The sequence below is a fragment of the Topomyia yanbarensis genome, chromosome 2 (assembly GCF_030247195.1).
Source record: "Topomyia yanbarensis strain Yona2022 chromosome 2, ASM3024719v1, whole genome shotgun sequence".
NCBI classification, from domain to species: domain Eukaryota; kingdom Metazoa; phylum Arthropoda; class Insecta; order Diptera; family Culicidae; genus Topomyia; species Topomyia yanbarensis.
In genome coordinates this window covers 303,774,024-303,794,641 of record NC_080671.1, presented here as the reverse complement: position 1 = coordinate 303,794,641, position 20,618 = coordinate 303,774,024, and the positions used below count along the sequence as shown (strand labels likewise).

Below are 20,618 nucleotides of genomic sequence, written 5' to 3'. Positions count from 1 at the left end.
ACTGGTATAAAATATCTAGCAAATTCATCCCCGATAATCCGACAAGTGGTTAGAATATGTTCTTCCAAATAAAAATTGTCATGCAATAATTAACCCATCTTTCAAACATTGAGTGCGTTTTGGGTTGCAAACGGATATTTAACTTTAAATATTAACCTATCCTTTTCCATCGAAAAACCGAAAGATTTTATGATGAAGTATGTAAGCATACATTTACGTTTAAATATCGAAACTTTTGACTGCACAGTTGATTCTTAGCGCACTGACCAAGAAAGATTTTCAATGGATATCTTCCCAATGGTTATTGTGCGTCCTTTCTTTTGAGAACTACCATGCAACGAAAATAAATTCAAACACAAACAGCATTTTGTTAGCCAGCCATTTTCCTTTTTCAGGATTCGATATAAGTTTTTTGGTCCTTATGAAAGTGGAGGAAATTAGTTTATAATTATTTTCAATCTTTAATATTAAAGGCTGCTTTGTATAAATTCTCATGAGTACCTTTTCAAGGATTTAACGTCGCATTTAAATTTTTACGAAATGTCACGAAAGGTCTGTAAACCATGATGGGCTCGAAAACTTCAGCGGATTGATACGTATGAAAAATGCAAACGACAATCGTTCTGACTACTCACCAGTGTTGCCACAATTAAATCTGCACTGGGAGTTGAAAATTCTTCGTATTCTGTACCAACACAATGACAAACAGAATCATTTCATATAATTTTTTTTTCATTCGAGATAGTGATATATTGAGTTGGTGCTGATGCTGATATTTGGCTACGAAAAACCAAAAATTCCGACTCGGAATCAGTTGTTTCATTTGCGATAAACTTTCGCCAGAAATCAGTCCAAGTTCCGGAGTGTTTGACTGGGTAATGTCAAAATCAGCTCCCGTTCAAATTCTCGTTGTCATTTTGTTTTCAGCCTAAGCTGAGCTGCGGCCAGGGCCAAATTGGAAGCTGTGTTTCATTAGGCAATCTAGGAGAGGTTTGTTTGACAACTCAGTGGTGGGTTTTGTTAATAAGTTTGTTTTGCTTTACTTCTGCGAACAGAAAAACGCGTCCGACAAACATCTTTCATTAGTACCAATTCGTTTGATGTTAGATCTAATCAATGGTTTTGTCGGACGTTGTGCCTAGCAGTGCGGAGTAACGTCAGAAGAAACAATCAAGAAATAATCAGCTAATCCAACACGTCTAATGGATTGCCTAATTGTTATATAAATCTGTGACTTTAAAGAAAAATTTGTGAATGTGGCAACCCTGGCTGTGGCTTGTACCGACATTTGCATGCGAAATGTGACAAACCTAGATTCAGCAAATCAAATGAAGCCTATGGGTGCTTACAGAGTGGCAGTTAGAAGCTAAGCTGGGGCTAGAGCTGACATTAGAATGCGAGAAACCTGCTTGCTGCTAACCAAAGGGATGATGTCAGAGTGAAAGCCGAGCGGATCTGCACCGGCTATCTGCTTTTACTCTGACAGGTTCCATTTGATATGCTGTAAGGGTGCTTACAGAGTGGCGGCGAGAAGCTGAGCTGGCGCTGATGCTGACATTAGAATGAGATATGCGAGAAACCTGCTTGCTGCAAACCAAAGGGATGATGTCAGAGTGAAAGCTGAGCGGATCGGCGCCGACTGCCTGCTTTTACTCTGACAGGTTCCATTTGATATGCTGCAAGCAGGTTTCTCGCATCTCGCATTTTAATGTCAGTGCCAGCCGCTGCTCAGCTTCTCGCGGCCACTCTGTAAGCACCCTAAGAAGGTTTCTCGCATCTCGCATCCTACTGTCAGTACCAGCCCCTACACAGTTTCTCACCGCCACTATGTAAGCGGCCTATCCGCGCAAATCCGCTCGGCTTTCATAGACTTTTCTACAGCTCAAGTACGTACACGTCACATGACACAAATACTACATCACTAGCTGGTGGAAAATAATAAACAAAACGGAAAAAATAAATGGGATTGCTTTCAACCAAGAAACTGCAGTAGTGTTCGTGAGATCGGCCGACAAGAACTCAATTAGGTTTGTTTCAATACACGCTTCTTGCTCCTAGTTGCTCCGTAGCAAACAGGAACAAAAAAAACTTGCTAATTTTTTATTCGGTTTGCTACTAGAAGTAGAAAAGGAGAAGAAGTACTTCCAGTTTCTTCTGGTACGGCAACAAACCTATTTTGACATCAATCCTTTGATTTGCTGTAAACAAGTTTCTCGAATTCCGCATCCAAATGTCAGTGTTAGCTCCAGCTCTGTTTCTCGCCATCACGCTGTCAGCGGTCTAACTCAACATTTACAGCCTGTTTATTGGTAAGCATCGTGGTGTTAAATTATTTTACATGTCACATTAAAAAAATCTGTACCAAACTGTACTTTTTTACAAAAATATGGTATCCGTATCGTACAGAATCTGTAATACTCGAAAAATCTGTACCTTTCTAGATAAATCTGTACTTGTGGCATCGCTGCTACACACTTTTCAGATCTGCGTACCGAGAAGCAAATACTAATCAGTTACTCAGCAGCCAATTTAAAAAAAAATTCTAAAATAAATTTAAAAATTAGTAGACTGTTAGAGAAAACAATACGTATACGTATACGTCATTAACACAAGTAACAATTGAAGTTTTATAGCACGCGACAAGTGCAATCTAAGTTTTACCAGGGGCTATAAAACTATCATAAATCCACAACTGTTACTAGAGTAAGCCATATGCTGTTTTCATTTTTTTCCGACGCAGCTGACGTTTTATCGAACTTTTTTTTATTTTTTTGTTCGCAGAATTACAAATATTTGTTTTACAAATTAGAGTTATCGCGACAAAATCTTCCATTGGATTCCCTAATATGTGCTAAGTGCTCTTGTGACCTTAAGTACTCACATTAGCTTTCACTGCATTGGATTGGAATTCAGAAAAAAAAATGTTTATTTCTTCAGCTTAATTATCACAACTAATATTTATGACACCACCCATGCGGAAGATCACGTTCCACTACTTAGAAAGGGGGCTCTACAATCATGTGCTGCTTAGTAAAGGTTCCTTACGAGTTACTCTTCAATATGCAAAATTGATAAAAAGCATTTGCGTCGGGCCAGGTAATTAGAGAACATTCTGTTGAAACTGGATGATTTTCCGGACGCCCCACAAAAATAACAGATAATGTCGTTTTAGAAAACGAGCGTTCACTAATTACATACAGCAATAAGCATAATATCAATCAGAAAAGTAAAATCTATGATACGAAATACAATAATACATTTTCTGTTATTTACTGCACGCTTTAGCGAAGCTCGACCTTGCCGCTTGCAACGATTTATACGAGCCAGTTTCAAAAGTTATACTAGTTGAAACGTCATACGGATGCACTCTCAAAGCAAACCAAGGAAAACCAGCAACAAATCCGATTCGCTTTTGTGAGAACTTTCGTGATTTTTTTTGTTCGAAGTGGTACTTCTCTTCTCTGCTTAGAGCCAGAAAGCGGGCTCAGAGAGCAAGAACGGAGAGTGAGAGAGGAGCGCAAGCAACGGTTCGAGAAGTTTGGGACGCTTTAAAAAGCTTAGCAAGCCAGTATGCCATAAGAGACCACTCATAAATTACGTAACGCTTTTAGGGGAGGGAGGTGGTACAAATTGTGACATGTTGTGACATATGGGGAAAAGGGAGTAAGCTAGATCGTTACGTAACATGTTTTTACTGAAGAAAGAAATTTTTCCCGTAATTTGTTACGCAATAAGGAAGGGGGGTTTAGAGAAATTTGTGACATTTTGTTACATGGAGGGAATCAATTTTGGGTAATTTTCGCGTTACTTAATATATGAATATAAGTAGATGTACTGAGAAGTTGGCGCCAATCCCTGGGGAATGCGTAGGGGAGAGAGAGGACACTTGATCCTTGGAGATATTTGATTCCCTGGTCATATCTCCTAATACACATAAAGTTATCACAATATAAAAAGAAAATAAAATATTTGGTCGTTTATGATATTTAAAAAACAAATCTGATGTATTACATTTGGTTTGGAAAAGTTGTATAATATTTTAGAAAAAAATGTGTTTAAATCTATCTCGAAGATCTTTTCACAAATTTTTGAACGGTGGTATGAGATCGTCGAACTAATTATTTATGAATATTTAAGTTTTACTACACATACAAAAATATTAAATTTTGTTCACCTCATACAACAGGTATCTTTGATTCCTGTAACACTGGGTATTCTTGATCCCTATCATTAGTTCTCTCAAACACTTTCAAAATGTCTACAAATATCATTTTCATAACGTACCTGGCACTATTAATTGATCTAAAATGTTTTTTTCCGTGTACAAATGATGGTATAAGTTATTGAAGGTTGAAAAAGCCAGTTAAACTGCAGTGATGTACCGCAAATACTTGTCTAGACTTTCTACTGTGGTTAAAGTTTGTCGTGCATCTAAAAAGGTAGTCTTATTAATTAATTTGTCAGGATAGGTGGTTAGCTGGACTTTCGTATCTATAGGTCATAGCGTGCTTTGTTTCTTTAGCCCTAGTAGGCGTGGGATCAAGTTACCACACGTTTTTACAAAAACCTCGTTTTGGCATAATTTTCAAAACTGTTCATATTACTGATAGGACATAGTGTTCGGATATTACGGATAGGACATAGTGTTATTCACAGGTCTTACATTTCGATGGCGAATTTTGAAATGATTTCATTGGAAAGTTATGAGAATAAAAAACAAAAGTGGGATCAAGCGTACCCACTCTCCCCTACTGAGTCGTCATGACGAAGATGAGGGCCCGTCGACACCAGCTGAAATATGCCCGGGTAAGCAAAAGATAATCGTCGATCCAACTACTTGGGCATCGACACCGTACGGTCAAACTGCAAATAGCTCACCACAAGACGGACACAACCACGTTGAATACACCTGCGAAAAGTCGGTCTGTTATCTAGTGTTTCATCATCGATACTGCGATTTGGGGTTCCAACTTGGGGTGCGACGCTGGACACCAAGCGGAATCTCGAAAAGCTGAACAGGACGTTCCGGCTGATGTTCGTACGATTGCGGACAGAACAGTATCTTCGGAAGCAGTATGCTCTATCACCGACTCTATCACTATCAGCGACGTGCAGGGAGCTACTTAAAACGGGAGGTAACCGGATAAAGTAGCCTACAGAATGACAAGCGATGTAAAGACGTGGAACGCAGTAAATAGAGTTATGATGTGGATTTTAACCGCAGGAAAAAGCTAGATCCATCGCCGAGGACTAGTCGAGTAGGCTGCAACAGAGCACCGAGCATGGGTCGTCGAAACGCCAGCGGACCAGGCACCCTCCCGGTTATTCTGATAGAAATACAGAGAAGGTCGCGAACAAGTCGGGAAGCCATTCCATCAAGAAAGTAGTGCAAGAAGGGAACTAAAGGGCTTAAAGAAGTAGCGGTGCTAAATGGTACCGGACACGGAGCAAAAGGGTTCAATAAGTTTTGGTACTGAAACCAAAGAAGAATCGGTATCGGAAGAACTTCATTCACCGGTCAACTCTTCGTAGGAGTACGTTAGATTCATCCTTAGGGATTAGACCGAGTAGTTCGCGAATAAGTCGCAAACTCAACGAGGAAGTGGTACTAAATGGCACAAGGGAACCAAAGGGCTCAGTAAATTAGACAGTCTGAAGTTTACCGCCCAGATTGTCCTCGTATGGTAAGAGCACTAATTCTCGACCCACAGCTAGTTTCCCTAAATACCATACAGAAATTGCGACGTTGTGCGGATGGTCGAAAACTGGTAGTGTGTCAAGAATAGCTGCTGTAACCCTACTGAAAGAACTAACTACTAAGTAGTTGGATTTTCCTGCTCAGGTTGTTTTTGAACATTTATTTCTGCTCTCCAAAAACATATACATATACTCTCTAAAAACATATACAGTTAACTCTCTCTATGTCGATATTCTCTATCTCGATATTTTTCCCTATCTAGATTATTTCGTAAGTCCCTTCAGATTGCCTGTGAAAAAAACCTCCGTATCTCGATATTTTCTCTATCTCGATATCTCCCTATCTCGATGTAGCTAGCTTGAAATTCACCTGCAATTTTCTCTCTTTATCTCCAGGGATGCCATTATGCCAGATTTATCTGGCACAGCAAGTTTTTTGCAGCTTCCAGACAAAAAGGCAAACCTCTCATTCTGCCAGATTTTTAAATTAAAGAAGTGTTTGCACTCACATTTTGGAAATTTTCCAAAATTGTTCAAAAATCGATTGATAAATATTGATGACTTTTAGGTCGCTTTTAAGTGACAGATTTTGCCAGACATTTTGAGTTGATCTGCCAAATATTTTTTGAAAAATGGTGGCACCCCTGTCTATGTCGATGTGATCTTTTTTTCCGTCGGCACATCACATAGTAGATACAGAATGAAATGAAGATTGACGATTAGGGCATTTAGTCCGATGACTATTTGCTTGTTATGTATTGATATGTTCTCTTATAGTCATATCAGGCATTATAAAAAACTCATATTTGGCATATACATCTGTATGTGCTATATCTTCACCTCAAAAATTTGTGCAATTACTGGTATACGCATGAGAGGTTTTTTTTGCATAAAATTGCGCACTACAGCGGAATATCTAACAATGTTTGTTTACAAAGCACCTTTAAAAATTAATATTATATTGGTCAATTCTGTTGTAGATGGGGAGAGAGCACCTCATAGAGAAATATCATATTCAATCTCCAGAACGGTAATCTAGTCAATGATATCCTTAAACAAAAGTAATTTTATTGAAAATATAAAAAAATAAAATTTTCATCTGCAAAAATATTGATTTTTAAAGCTGCACAGTCGTTTTCCTGGGACTCTTTTGATAAAGGAATCATGTGTTGTGCATATTTCTTGATTGGATTATTCAATAAGTAAATAAAAAAGATTGCGATCTCGTAACTGATATTTAATTGATGGGATTAGCCAAACCAACTTTTAAGATGATATCTTGAATGTTTAGATTTTCGAAGCAATTTTGGCCATATAATGCCCATAAAATATATAATACATAGCGCCGAAACTAAATTTTCGATCAATCAGAGAAAATATTGTTATATTGTTTGCAAAAAATGTAAATATATAAAACCCCCTTTCGAGATATTTCGGAAACATTCAAAACAAAGCAATCAATGATTTTTTGCCTTTCTCATATAGAAAGGTTATGCAATCACTCTGAAAAACGTCAACCTAATCCCGGCCCGGAGGGCCGAGTGTCATATTCCATTCGACTCAGTTCGTCGAGATCGGAAAAAGTCTGTATGTGTGTGTGTGTATGTGTGTGTATGTGTGTGTGTGTATGTATGTGCGTATGTGTCAAATAATGTCACTCATTTTTCTCAGAGATGGCTGGACCGATTTTCCCAAACTTAGTCTCAAATGAAAGGTGCAACCTTTCATTTGAGACTAAGGTATACTATGGCATCGGCTGCTATTGAATTTTGGATCGATCGGAATTCTGGTTCTTAAAATTACGGGTTTCAGAGTGCGGCCACACAGAAATTTCTCATATAAACTATAGGAAGAATTAAAAATAGAATTTTTATTTTTGATGCTAAATGTGTTCAAGGTGCATGAAACGTCGAGATTTGATGCAAACTCGAAAAAAAATTTGACAATTCAATTTTTTGGATTTTGGCACATTTTTGCCTTTCTCATATAGAAAGGTTATGCAATCACTCTGAAAAACGGCAACCTAATCCCGGCCTGGAGGGCCAAATTTTTTTTTCAACTCGCATAAGGTTTCTGGATTTTAACAGGGGCGTAGTTGATGCTTTACGGAGAGGGGTTACACCCCCCCCCCCTCTACTGTTCACTCCCCTCCTTTAAAAATCTCCTTAAATCACCCCTCAGACCACCACCCCATCCAGCCCTCATACCCCTCCCTTTCAACCCCATTATCTTTAAACCACCACTATATCACAAAGCATACCAATTTAAGCTGGGGAGTCGTTCGTTCATGTTTCGCCCTCCTCACATACCCACCCCCGCATGACAAAATGAGTTAGCAAGCAGATAACATTGATCTAATGCTGATTAGGCTAATGAAGTATGATATTTTTTTGTTTCAAGTGTTTCACCGTCGACACGTAGCTCATCAAGTTCGTGGCTGGCATGCCATTGTGTATAAGTGCAAAGTGTACTAAGAATGTAATGGACATTTCCACAATTATGTTGAACATAAAAAGCCTCCGTGCCATAGTTTAGAGAAATGAGAAAGGCACAATTGCACCGCTAGGTGGATTAAAACAGGTTTTTTATATTCTCCCCAACTTTGTGGAAAAAAATTGCAATTTGTAAACAAAAGCAAACAACAGTTAACTTCTCATATGCAGGGGGATTAATAACCGAATTGATATCTCTATAAAATGAACCGAACCAATATCTCTTTGTAATGAGAAATATTTACACAATTTCGACAATATAGTACGAAAATGTTGTTTTCGTGATCAAAATAATTTCGATTGCAATTTTGCACAATTGTAAACTTTGTGAAGCTAATGAATAAAAAAACAGAACAAATATTTACGTTGTCTTCCACTCAGGGTTGTTACTATTTTTCAGAGAATATCTGGTAGATCATCTGAAAATGTCTGGTAAAATCTGTCACTTAACAGCGATCTCAAAGTTATCGAAATTTATCAATCGATTTTTGATAAATTTGGAAAAATATGCCCCAAATTTCCAAAGTGTGCGTGCAAACACTTCTATAATTCAAAAATCTGGCAGAATGAGAGGTTTTTCTTTTTATCTGGAAGCTGCAAAAAACTCTGGCTGTGCCAGATAAATCTGGCATAATGGCATCCCTGCTTCCACTCCACACACAAACATAAAATACATATTGATCAACCATATGCGTGTCACAATGAATGCAAATTGTCCCCCATGACAAATACATTCAACAATTCAAACTAGTTCACATATTCAATTGATCTAAACGTAAACGCGAGCGATCACAAACAGCGCATGTAAAACCTTGCGACGTGCATAGAATTTTCTACGGCTCATGTACGTACACGGCACATGACACAAACACTACATCACTAGCTGGTGGAAAATAATAAACAAAGACGGCAAAATCTAATGGGATTGTTTTCAACCAGGAAGCTGCAGAAGTGTTCGTGAGACCGGGCGACAAGAAACCAAATAAACATAGAAAGCTCAACTCACTCCAAAACAAACAAGCCGAGCACATCGCACACTCGTTCGAATATATGTAGTAGCACAGCAGGGTGAAGAGCGCAGAAAAAGATTGCACAGTGCAAGAAAACGGGAGCGCGTTGTACAGTCACCCGAAACATTTGTATTCGATTCAAATCAGTTAGATCAGTGATGCTTAACCTGGGGTCCGCGGACCAGGCATGGCAAAAGCACCGAACGGTTCTGCACGGTGGGCACTTCTACCAATAAACACGCCACCAGAGGATTGAAGTTGGCACGCCGTACCGGTGCTCAACAGCAGGCACCGGTCGCCGATACCAAGGCACCGGTGTCGGCGCCAGCGCATGATATTTAACCACCGTGTTCGTTGCTTCGGCAAAGCACCGACCCGAGTGTTTCTGACTTCGGTAGGCACCGTAATCGAGGTGCATCTCACATCGGCAGGCACCGCAACCGAGGTGTTTCTGACATCGGCAGGCACCGTACCGAGTGCTTTTAAATTCGTAAAACACGGCAGCTTATATTTCGGTAGCGATTATCGCCGCGCTATTGCTGTCGCTTGGTAAGTGGCTCAAAGCAATTTGGTGTGTTCATATGCATGAACGAGCTTGGTACTTTATGAAGAATCTGTAATGCATTAGGGTGGATGTACCAATAGTCGCATGCTTAAGGAAAACTTTTGATAAAAAATCGATTAATAGACCTATGGGCAATGTTAATACATTAAACGAAAGCTTTCAGTCTCTACTTCATAGGAAAAATATAAAGATGGTTTAATAACCAATTTATGTATTCAAAACTGCTTGTACCACTATAGGAACACATGTACCAATAGTGGTGCAATCGCTAATTTCGGTTCCTATTGTTGCAAATCCCATTGCTTTCTTATGGGACTTGCAACTATAGGTACACTACATCAACTATAGGTGCAAGGGAGCTCAAAATTCTAAGAAAATAATTTTTTTCAATAGTTATTTGAGCAAATTTCAAGGATAACAGTTTTATTGTCGCATAATTTTAGTGCGATGAATCGATAAAAAAATATTTGTTGATGGTTGGTATTTTACTTAGGCGTATAACCCACTACTGCAACTATTGGTACACCTCAACTATAGGAGCACCCACCCTATACAGTAAGGAAGGATTAAGTAGGTATGCAAGTAGGAATTATAAATAGATGAATGAATGGATTTAAATTGGCGTTGGTACTGGAGTCGATCAGAAAAAGAGCATATTGACCACCAGACCATCCAGTACAATATTGGTCAATGAAGTTATGCTTTGTGTAAGCACTACGCACAGGAAGAGACTCCTCTCACTTAAACGTCGAGAAGTTAGCTAAAGCATGTAACACCACAACACCAACGAAAAGCTTATTAATTTACTTTATTTTTTAGTAGTTGAAAGATTAATTGGCTTACACCAGAAAATCGAATAACAGACAAATGATTTCCCGGATAATGCGACCTGTAATGCATTAAATATACCTTAAGTTTGTTTGAGAATTCATGCACAAATAGCTATACAAAACTGAAATATATCATGAACCCGTTAACAATATATTATATAAATGAAAAGCAACTGAAAAGACAAATCACACCTTGGAATTTTACAAATTGAATAAAGCCAAATTGATACATTTACATTCAACATATTTTATTTTAGATTCGATTAGCCGGGGTAAGATTTTTTAAATCCCCGGATATTCGAATCTGACCTGTTTATTATTTGGAATAAATTTCCCTTATTCCACAGCAAAACAGAAAAAAATTATGTGTGCATACTTTGCATCTATAAGATGTGAACAACGTTCTTAAGAAATGATACTTGAATTTGGCTTGGTTAGTCAATAGACCATCGGTATAATTTGTGTTGGGTTTGTGTAAGTCATAGAAATTTAAACGCGTATGTAAATGATATGTTCCCACGCGAGTTGACTTTATTCGCTTGCGTATTATCATATGGTAAGTTGTTTCTTTTTACTTTTACTGTAAATTTTGACAAATGAACAGTATATTTGATTGAATTTATTAGAATGACAAAATAGGATGATTTGTATTGAACAAAAACCAAGATCTAAAAATTGCAATACAAACTAGTTGGACCCACTCACATTTGCCCGAAAGGTAGACTGAAAATATTGGTCCTAAAGTTTTTGTTTAATTCATACACGGCACTCATGAAGTCATTTGATGGTAGCTGAAGTCGCAACTTTAGAAATTTTACTAAAATACTACAATTTCATGTTTGATTTTACCTATGCGGAAACCAAAGAGAATTTCCACAGATTTTAAATATTGATCTTTCTACCTAGAGTTAAAAACTAAAATGTTTTCTCAATCAGTAACTTATTCACTTTTCAGACTGATTGCTGGAAACATAATTTCTTTTTGAAGTTATGACTAAAGCTGAATACTTTACTGGATACTTAACGACCTTGACTTATACTACTTTTTCAGAAATCATATTTTTTTAATTTTATAATGACGGGACATTATTTTGAGCATTCCGAGACAAATGAAAAATACAACCGTCAAACTGGGAACTTGCAACACTTCTGACTTCCTCTGTTAATGTAAATTTAGCAACGGTAATAATAATTTTAACAATTTGGAGTCAAAAGTCTTAAAATTATGCAAAACATATGAAAGGTGTTTATTTAAATATTTAAAATCAACATTTTTTTCTATCACGCATTCCTATTTGCATTTCAATTCAATTTAGGCGCATATGTATTTCCATACCTGAATAAAATTTTCAAACTGAGCTATTTAGTACTAAGTAGAGGAAAACTTTGACACTTTGGTCTTTCAATGATTGTTGAATTTAGTTCAACGGGATATTTCCGAGATTATGATCTCGCCCGGAAACGAAATAAAAACGCACGATCCGGTTCTAGAGAGATATAATTTTCCTACAAGTAATAAGTTTAACATTATTTCGTTTCTATTTCACTTGTAATTATTTAGGTAAAGTTATAGAATAAATGATGATATTATTATTATTACTCACGTTTAGTTCCCTTCTAACGTCTATCCTATTTCAATCGGTGGCTTTGAGGCAACCTTCAATCAACCATAGACTTCCGTATGGAAGTAGCTTTACTATCTAATTTATAAGATTCATTTGTTAATTCATAGTTAGATTTTAAGCACAAATTCTTACCAGTGCGTTTTTGCGTTGAATACGTAGATTAAATATTTTAGCACTAAATTAACTTCACTAATATTAAGCACTAGATGTAGTTCATTAATTTTAAGCAATAGATTTAGTTCACTAATTTTAAGTTCAATGTCATGTAGCTATAGAGTTAAGTATGTGTTTTTTTTCCTTATGTCCAGATTGTGCTTACTCACTCGATGTGACAACTGGGCACTAGAGTCTATTTTCCTGAGACGCGCGGAGACTCGCTCCATGGTGCCCGTTCGCAAGGTTGCCATCCTTACTGTTGGCGTCAAAGTTGGTGATGCAGATAGTGGGCGCGCTGACCTAATAGAATAGGCAACACTCCCCCCAGGGTACGACAACTTCTGGTTGGCTTACTGCTTGACGCGCTGAACATCCAGTACTGCCAACTTTGATGCTGGGCGTTCGTAGATACCAGTGGCCGTTCTTACGGTTGCGGACCGCACCTGATCGTCGCGGCTGATGATAGTACTGATGACTGTTCCCTTTGGCCAACAGTTCCGGGGCATCTTTGGGTCGACGATAAGTACTATATCTCCAGCAACGATGGGTTTCACCGGCATGAACCATTTTGTCCTACGTGTAATTTCTGGTAAATAATCACTCACCCACCGTTTCCAGAACATGTTTGCCAAGATCTGCGAAGTGCACCAGTTCTGCTTCAAAGCTATCCCACTATCGTCTGCAGTGACCAGTGGCTTCGTACCGTTGGATGAACCGAGTAGAAAATGGTTCGGAGTTAGAGCCGGAGCAGAGTCATCGTCTACCGGCACATGCGTTAACGGGCGAGAATTCACTATGTTCTCGATTTCGGTCAACAGATTGCGAAGAACTTCGTCGGACGGAGTCTTGGTCGAGCAAACCACCATCAGGTTATTCTTAACGGTTCGTATCAACCGTTCCCAGCTCCCTCCCATATGTGGAGCTAGCGGAGGATTAAACGTCCATTCGCCTACGGAAGAAGTGAGCTCTTTTATGATCTCGTCGTGATCGACTACTTCGCCGAGTCTTTCCAGCTCTCGTTCTGCGCCAATGAAGTTTGTTCCACGGTCGCTGTAGAACTTACGAGGTTGACCACGTCGAGCGACGAAGTTCCGGATTGCCATGATGCAAGAGCTAGTAGTCAACGAATACACTACTTCGATATGTATCGCTCGAACAGTCAAACAGGTTGCTAACATTCCCCACCGTTTCTCGATTCGTCTACCGACCGCTACTTGGATGGGACCAAAGTAGTCGACTCCAGTATGCGTAAACGGACGTTCGAAAGCCGCTAGTCGACCAGGAGGCAGATCAGCCATGATTGGAGGGTTTGGTTCGGCGCTTGCAATCTTGCATCTTTGACAATCTCTACGCACTTGATTGAAACACGAACGTAAGCGCCCAATGTGGTATATCTGACGTAGTTCGTTTATTACTGTTTCGTGGTTTTGATGGTGGTATTTATTGTGGTAGTGGGATATTATAAGAGTAGTGATATGATGTTTTCTCGGTAGGATGATGGGTTGCTTGGCGCCTTCGGTGGCATACTGACAGGCGGCTATACGGGTTCTCATCCGGATTACGCCGCATTCATCCAACCACGGCGCTTGCTTATACAGTGGACTAGATTTTGGCAGAGGTGTTACAAATTCTCCAACCTTTCTTGGCGTATTTTGCAAAATGTGGATTTCATTAGAAAAACATTCTTGCTGTGCGCTACGAATCAGGTATGTTTCGGCCAAGTGTAGTTCGCCATCGGTAAGCGATCCCGTACTGAACAACTTCTTTTGGAGCTTCAACCGGCAGCTTGCTATGAATCGTAGCATCCAGGCGACCACTCTCCTAAGCCGTACCCAGTTGGAGTAGTCCTCAACGTGAATGACTGGTTCTGGGAGAACGTGATGAGTTAGATGCCCTTCCTCAAGTCTTATATCGGTTTCTGTGGCCTGGATTGTGAGCTGCGGCCACTCGTCCTCGGTTGACCACAGGAAATTCGATCCATTGAACCACCGGCTCTCGACAGATAGATCTGGAAGTGTGCTCCACTTCGTAGCGTCGTCAGCAACATTTAGCTTTGTGGGTACGTAACGCCATTCTCGTGCCTCCGTAGTTTCCAGAATTTCAGCGACTCTGAATCCGACGAACTGATCCTGTCGACGATGCGAGTTTATCCAGCATAGAACGTCTCTAGAGTCAGACCAATAAACTTTCTTTGTTAATCGCATACCTAAAGTTTCAACGACAGTACGCGCGAGTCGTGCGCCAATCACTGCGGCTTGTAACTCAAGTCGGGGAATCGATGTTAGTTTCAATGGTGCTACTCTGGATTTTGCAGCGACGAGAGAGCAGCTGATATTCCCGTTCTTGACAATTCGTAGAAACGAAACGGCTGCCATTCCATCCTTTCCAGCATCAACGAACGTGTGTAGCTGCACCTCATCTGCTTCGCTAATCGGAAAGCTGGGACAATAGTATCGAGTAATTCTCACATTTTCGACTTGCGGCAAGACTTTTATCCACGATAGCCATTTATCGAACGCATCCTCGTCTATCTCCTCGTCCCAGGCTACACCAGATCGCCATATATCTTGTAACAGAACCTTCAGATATACTAGGAAGTGTGCGATTAGTCCAAGTGGATCATATATAGTCATCAGGACTCGTAGAACCTCTCGTTTCGTAGGACGTCTTCCACCTTTCAGCAATGCTTCGTCGTACCGGTTCCAGCCGACCTTGTAGGTGAAAACATCGAGGTATGTATTCCACCACATACCCAATACCTTTTCCGTGGACAATCCCGATGATAGATCGAGACTCTTTTCTTCCGTGTTTGTTTCTTGCAACGCTGAAGTGACTACTCTGGAATTGCTTATCCAATTTCTAATATGAAATCCACCTTGGGCGTGCACGTGCCTCACGTCTTTTGCTAATTGAATTGCTTCATCCTCGGAACCAACGCTGATCAGCATGTCGTCGACATAGTGCGACTTCGTAATGGCTTCGTATGCTTCTGGGTAGTCCATCTTGAATCGTTCTGCGTTAACGTTCTTTACGTACTGAGCGGTACTCGGAGAGCAGCATGCCCCGAAGGTCATGACTCTCATAGCATAAACCACGAGTTTGTTATTTTCATCCGTCCAAAAGAAGCACTGGTATCGCTGGTCTTCTTCACGAATCAGTACCTGGTGGAACATTTCACATATATCTCCAGTTACTGCAACAGGATGCAGACGAAATCGTAGCAGAATGGTCAGAAGAGAGCATAGCAAATCCGGGCCTTTCAATAATGCAGAATTCAAGGATTTTCCGTGAGCTTTGGCTGCTGCATCCCACACTATTCTAACCTTTCCGGGTTTGTTCGGATTAATAACTGGGAATACTGGTAGGAACCATGTCTGCGCGGACTGCTGCTTAACCTCGTCGTCGGAAAGCCTGCGAATATAGCCTTTAGCGGCATAATCGGCAATCTTCTCCTGTAGCACTTCTGCCAGATGTTGGTTCTTCGCCATACGATGCTCCAAGCATTCATGGCGCCGTAGAGCCATATCACGGCTATCGGGCAGACGAACGTCGTTGTATCGCCAGAGCAGACCTGTTTCGTAGCGTTCACCGTTGAAGTGCGTAAGCGACACCAATAGTGATTGTGCTCGTCCGTCTTCAGAAGATAAAGGCAGCTTGTTTGGCTGGGTCACCCCAAGGCTGTCTAAAGAGAAGTATTCCTTCATCGTTTTATGCAAGTCTTCGTCGATTTGTTCGTCACATGCACAGACGTGGAAAATGTAATGATGCATGTTTAACGTCTCTCCGGCACGCATTCCTCCACAAACAGTCCAGCCAAGTCGTGTCTTCATGGCAATTGGTTGACCAAATTCACCTTCTCTACTATTCAAAGTTAACCCCAACTGAGCGTGCTTCATTCCGATCAGAATACGAGGTCGCGCGTCATGGTATGACTCGATAGGTAACCCCTTGAGATGAGGATACAAATCTACAAGTTCATCGATATCCAAAGTTTGGAGGGGTAGCATAAGTTCATTCACCGTTCGCACATCTTCTAATTGAAACTTTCTAGCTTCATTGTGTTTCGCACTTATGTGAAGCTTGACAATTCGGGACTGCTTCTCGTAGCGTTGATTTCCCCCCGTCCAACGAAGACATAGCGGACTCAGCGTCCCATCTAACTGTAGCTCGTCAGCTAAATCTTGATCGACTAGAGTTAGCGCTGAACATTCTTCCAGGAAAGCATATGTGTGTACTACTTTTTCTCGACCAAAGAGTATAACTGGAAGATACCGAAACAGAACAGAGCTTGATGTCGTCTGATGAGTGTGGCAGCCATGGCCGGAGCTGGCAGCTTCAGGTTGAGACGGTTGTTGATCTCCGTGCGGGGTGTCGGTATGGTACTTCTCTTTCTGGTCATTATGCAGTAGTTCGTGATGTCTATATTCACATCCATGTTTCCCACATGGTTTGGCCCTGCAATTTCCCTTGTGTTGGCGAAGACACGTTCGGCACAGCCCAAACTCTCGGACTACAGCCCATCTAGAGTCTCTCGACAGTTCCAGGAACCTTTTGCACCTATCCACAGATTTGCAACCTTCCTTGCATACTGGGCACGTGTCAACTGACGCCAGCGCGGCTTCCTCTGATGACCTCGGACAATAATTCGATTTAGTCCTGTATTCGACGGTAGTTTCCGAGTGGGCGTTGAGGTAGATGTTTCCTTTCTTGGTCCGGCAGACATCGTTGGAAACTGGTTTCGTATCCAGTGGGATCGTAGGGAATGTGACGGAACTTGCTGCTTCTGCTAGAGAGTAAATCCATGCACTGAAAGTTGCCAAATTAACTGTCAGAAGCTCTCTTCGGTGTTGTGCCCAATTTAGCTTCACTGTCGGTGGCAGTTTACTGACGAGTTGGTGTAATAAAGTGATGTTATACATGTACTCCTCCAGTCCACATGACTCAACAGTTGCACAAAAGTTTTGCACATTTACGGCGAAGTCCACCAATGTTTCCAGTCTATCCTCCCGAATTGCAGGTAGCGAGCTTATTTTCGCAATTAACGAATGCACTATTACTTCCGGTTGACCGTACAGCATTCTCAGAGTGTCCATCACACCACGTACGTTGCCAGGATGCATTAACCTGCACTTGACAGCTTCATAAGCTCTCCCCTTTAAACTTCTTTGCAGCCGTACAAGGTTTTCATCTTCTGTGAACCCACACATTGCTGTCGTGCTATTGAACATGGATAGGAAGATGGGCCAATCTTCCGGGTTGCCGGAGAATATGGGCAGATCCTTGGACACAGATTGTCGTGCTGCGATTTGGGACCGTGAAAACTGGAACTGGTCGAAGTCGTCTTCAACAATCGTTGAGTTTATCAAAGGCTGATGAGATCGTCCGAATGGCACTGCGTGGGTGCGTCGGTCTGTATCGCCCACTTGCCTACGTAAGTTGTCCTCGTACTGAACTTGTGTTGACTGGGGTATATTTCCAGGAATGCAGAACTCAGAATTGGGGGGCATCGTTTGCTTGGGTCTAGGAAGTGCTTCAAAGCTGATATGGTTCGATTGCTTGGCTTGTAACTGCTCTTGTCGTGGTCGTAGTAGTCTCTCCTCTCGCTGCAGATCTGCTCGCTGATGCTGTTGATGTTGCCGAAATGCTCGTTCATTTTCCAACTGCGTCCGTCTTGCAGTGAGCACCCACTCATCAACCCGGCTTTTGGCGAGGCTAGAACTCGAACTACGACTCGATCCCCTTTCACTCGCCAGATCCTCCAGGATCTTATACTTCTGTGCTAGGAACGCTTTGTGCTTTTCTGCTTCCTCTTTTTCAGCTGCCCGTCGCCGCTCAGCCATCTGCTCATCGTATTCTCTTTCTTCTTGCAATTTTAATAACTGCAACTTGGCGCGATTCCTAGCGGATCTCTGCGATGATGAACAAGAGGGACCAGAAGAAGCGTTCTCCAGTTCGATCTCTGGCAATCCATCCGTTGATGGCACGAAAAGCTTTTCCTTCCTTGAGTCAATTCGAGAATTCAACAAATGAGCTAATTTCCCCAATGGCTTCAACGATGCTGACTTCGGTAGTTGCTTCAGCAATCTTGGCGCTGTGACATAATTCCCTGTTTTCTCGGAATGAGTAGACTTGAGTGTATCGGTTTTTGCACATACCTCTTTAGCTGTCGGGAGTTCACTCACAGACGAACGGCGCCTGAAACTATACCCCTCTTGAGCATCTTGACGCGTGGAATCCTTGTATGTAGTTGTCGTAGTTCGCTGAGTCCATTTCGCGGTCTTGCAGTTAGTACAACTCCAGCTCTGGTTAACAACTTCATCCGTAACTCCAACGCAATCATAGTGATGCCATCCATCGCACTGGTCACATTGCACCATTTCATCTGTATCCAGTTCTCCGCAGCTCTTACAGGATAGTCCTTCGATAGTCTTTCCCAACTGATCTACCACTACCACATCATCACTACCGTTATCCCCAGTTTTCACGCTTTCATCACCTATATCACTTTTGGTGTTTTTCGGTCGTTTGCCCATTTTACCGGTACCGGACTTTGAACCACGATATGACATACTCGTGAACCGATTGAATTCGTAATAAACGAAAATTATATGTTGTTGAATTTAGTTCAACGGGATATTTCCGAGATTATGATCTCGCCCGGAAACGAAATAAAAACGCACGATCCGGTTCTAGAGAGATATAATTTTCCTACAAGTAATAAGTTTAACATTATTTCGTTTCTATTTCACTTGTAATTATTTAGGTAAAGTTATAGAATAAATGATGATATTATTATTATTACTCACGTTTAGTTCCCTTCTAACGTCTATCCTATTTCAATCGGTGGCTTTGAGGCAACCTTCAATCAACCATAGACTTCCGTATGGAAGTAGCTTTACTATCTAATTTATAAGATTCATTTGTTAATTCATAGTTAGATTTTAAGCACAAATTGTTACCAGTGCGTTTTTGCGTTGAATACGTAGATTAAATATTTTAGCACTAAATTAACTTCACTAATATTAAGCACTAGATGTAGTTCATTAATTTTAAGCAATAGATTTAGTTCACTAATTTTAAGTTCAATGTCATGTAGCTATAGAGTTAAGTATGTGTTTTTTTTCCTTATGTCCAGATTGTGCTTACTCACTCGATGTGACAACTGGGCACTAGAGTCTATTTTCCTGAGACGCGCGGAGACTCGCTCCATGGTGCCCGTTCGCAAGGTTGCCATCCTTACTGTTGGCGTCAAAGTTGGTGATGCAGATAGTGGGCGCGCTGACCTAATAGAATAGGCAACAATGATACTTTTAGTAATACAAATGTGGAGGTTACAATCCAATCGCTATTAATCGTTAAATAGTTAGTCTCAATATTATTTTTTTAGGTTTTAGAAGAGAATTTTCTCTTATTTTTAAAGAATACAAATGACCGGACGATATTTAAATTTCGAAGTGCAGAAGAATCTTTTTAATTTTGATACTGAATAAAGTTCAGTTATGGTCTTCAAACGTAATACTCGGACTGAGGTTGTTTGATGTAAGAGTTGGCAAAAATCATCGATCACTGTTTCCAGTACAGTTATACTCTCTATGACTGGTAAGTCTACACATCCACTATACTGTGCAAGAATTGAAATCTCTTTAGATAGTCAAATAAAATTTTATGTATCTAAAATGCATGCAGAAATTAAATTTTGCCGATCAAATTGTAAAAACCCATTTGAAGCTGGCTTTTTTATACCTTAAAGCAGAATAGATATAAAAAGGACAAGGTATCGGTTCAAAAATGCAGAATATAGCAAGACAAAAATTTAGTCTTCAGATTTCAAACTGCATCACTTCAGAATGTGGTTTGGGTGATCACTTACCATCTTGTCAACTAAATTTGTCTTTGTTTTATTGAGTTTACATGCGGATTAATGAATATAGCTTATATAGTATAACTATCGAAGAACTGATAAGGACTAGGACACTAGCTAGCGATATTTATGATAACGTAGATTTTTTCTAAATTAATGCTCTATAAGTCTATACATACTATTACATTCGATTACTATTCTAGTCTATTACATACGATAACGTGTTTCAAGTAATTTTGAAAATTGAAGTTCTCTGCAGTAGGTAACTTGCTACAAATGATATGAACAATTCCAGTTCCATTAGAGTAAAGCAAAGCCTCCCTCCCTTTTAACTTACCAGGACGGGAATGAATATAAAATATAAAATATTTGCGAAATATGA

The 20,618-nt window shown here is 40.3% G+C and overlaps 2 protein-coding genes across 2 annotated transcripts; both read right to left on the bottom strand.

The window, feature by feature from the left end:
- Positions 1 to 12,068: 12,068 nt before the first annotated feature.
- Positions 12,069 to 13,766, bottom strand: LOC131679477 (uncharacterized). Its single transcript, XM_058960208.1, has 2 exons — positions 12,352 to 13,766; positions 12,069 to 12,294 (listed from the first exon to the last, which is right to left on the bottom strand). Exon 1 carries the CDS (start codon positions 13,671 to 13,673, stop codon positions 12,726 to 12,728), a length of 948 nt encoding a protein of 315 aa, XP_058816191.1. The 5' UTR covers positions 13,674 to 13,766; the 3' UTR covers positions 12,069 to 12,294; positions 12,352 to 12,725.
- On the bottom strand, positions 13,723 to 18,944 carry LOC131680503 (uncharacterized). The gene is made up of 2 exons (XM_058961213.1): positions 13,903 to 18,944; positions 13,723 to 13,789 (listed from the first exon to the last, which is right to left on the bottom strand). Exons 1-2 carry the CDS (start codon positions 18,942 to 18,944, stop codon positions 13,723 to 13,725), a joined length of 5,109 nt encoding a protein of 1,702 aa, XP_058817196.1.
- Positions 18,945 to 20,618: the final 1,674 nt, after the last annotated feature.

Coding starts and splice junctions, on each gene's coding strand:
- LOC131680503 (XM_058961213.1), bottom strand. CDS start 18,944: ATGTCATATCGTGGTTCAAAGTCCGGTACCGGTAAAATGGGCAAACGA. Junction 13,790..13,902: donor ACCCGTATAGCCGCCTGTCA/GTATGCCACCGA, acceptor ACCACGAAACAG/TAATAAACGAACTACGTCAG.
- LOC131679477 (XM_058960208.1), bottom strand. CDS start 13,673: ATGGCTGATCTGCCTCCTGGTCGACTAGCGGCTTTCGAACGTCCGTTT.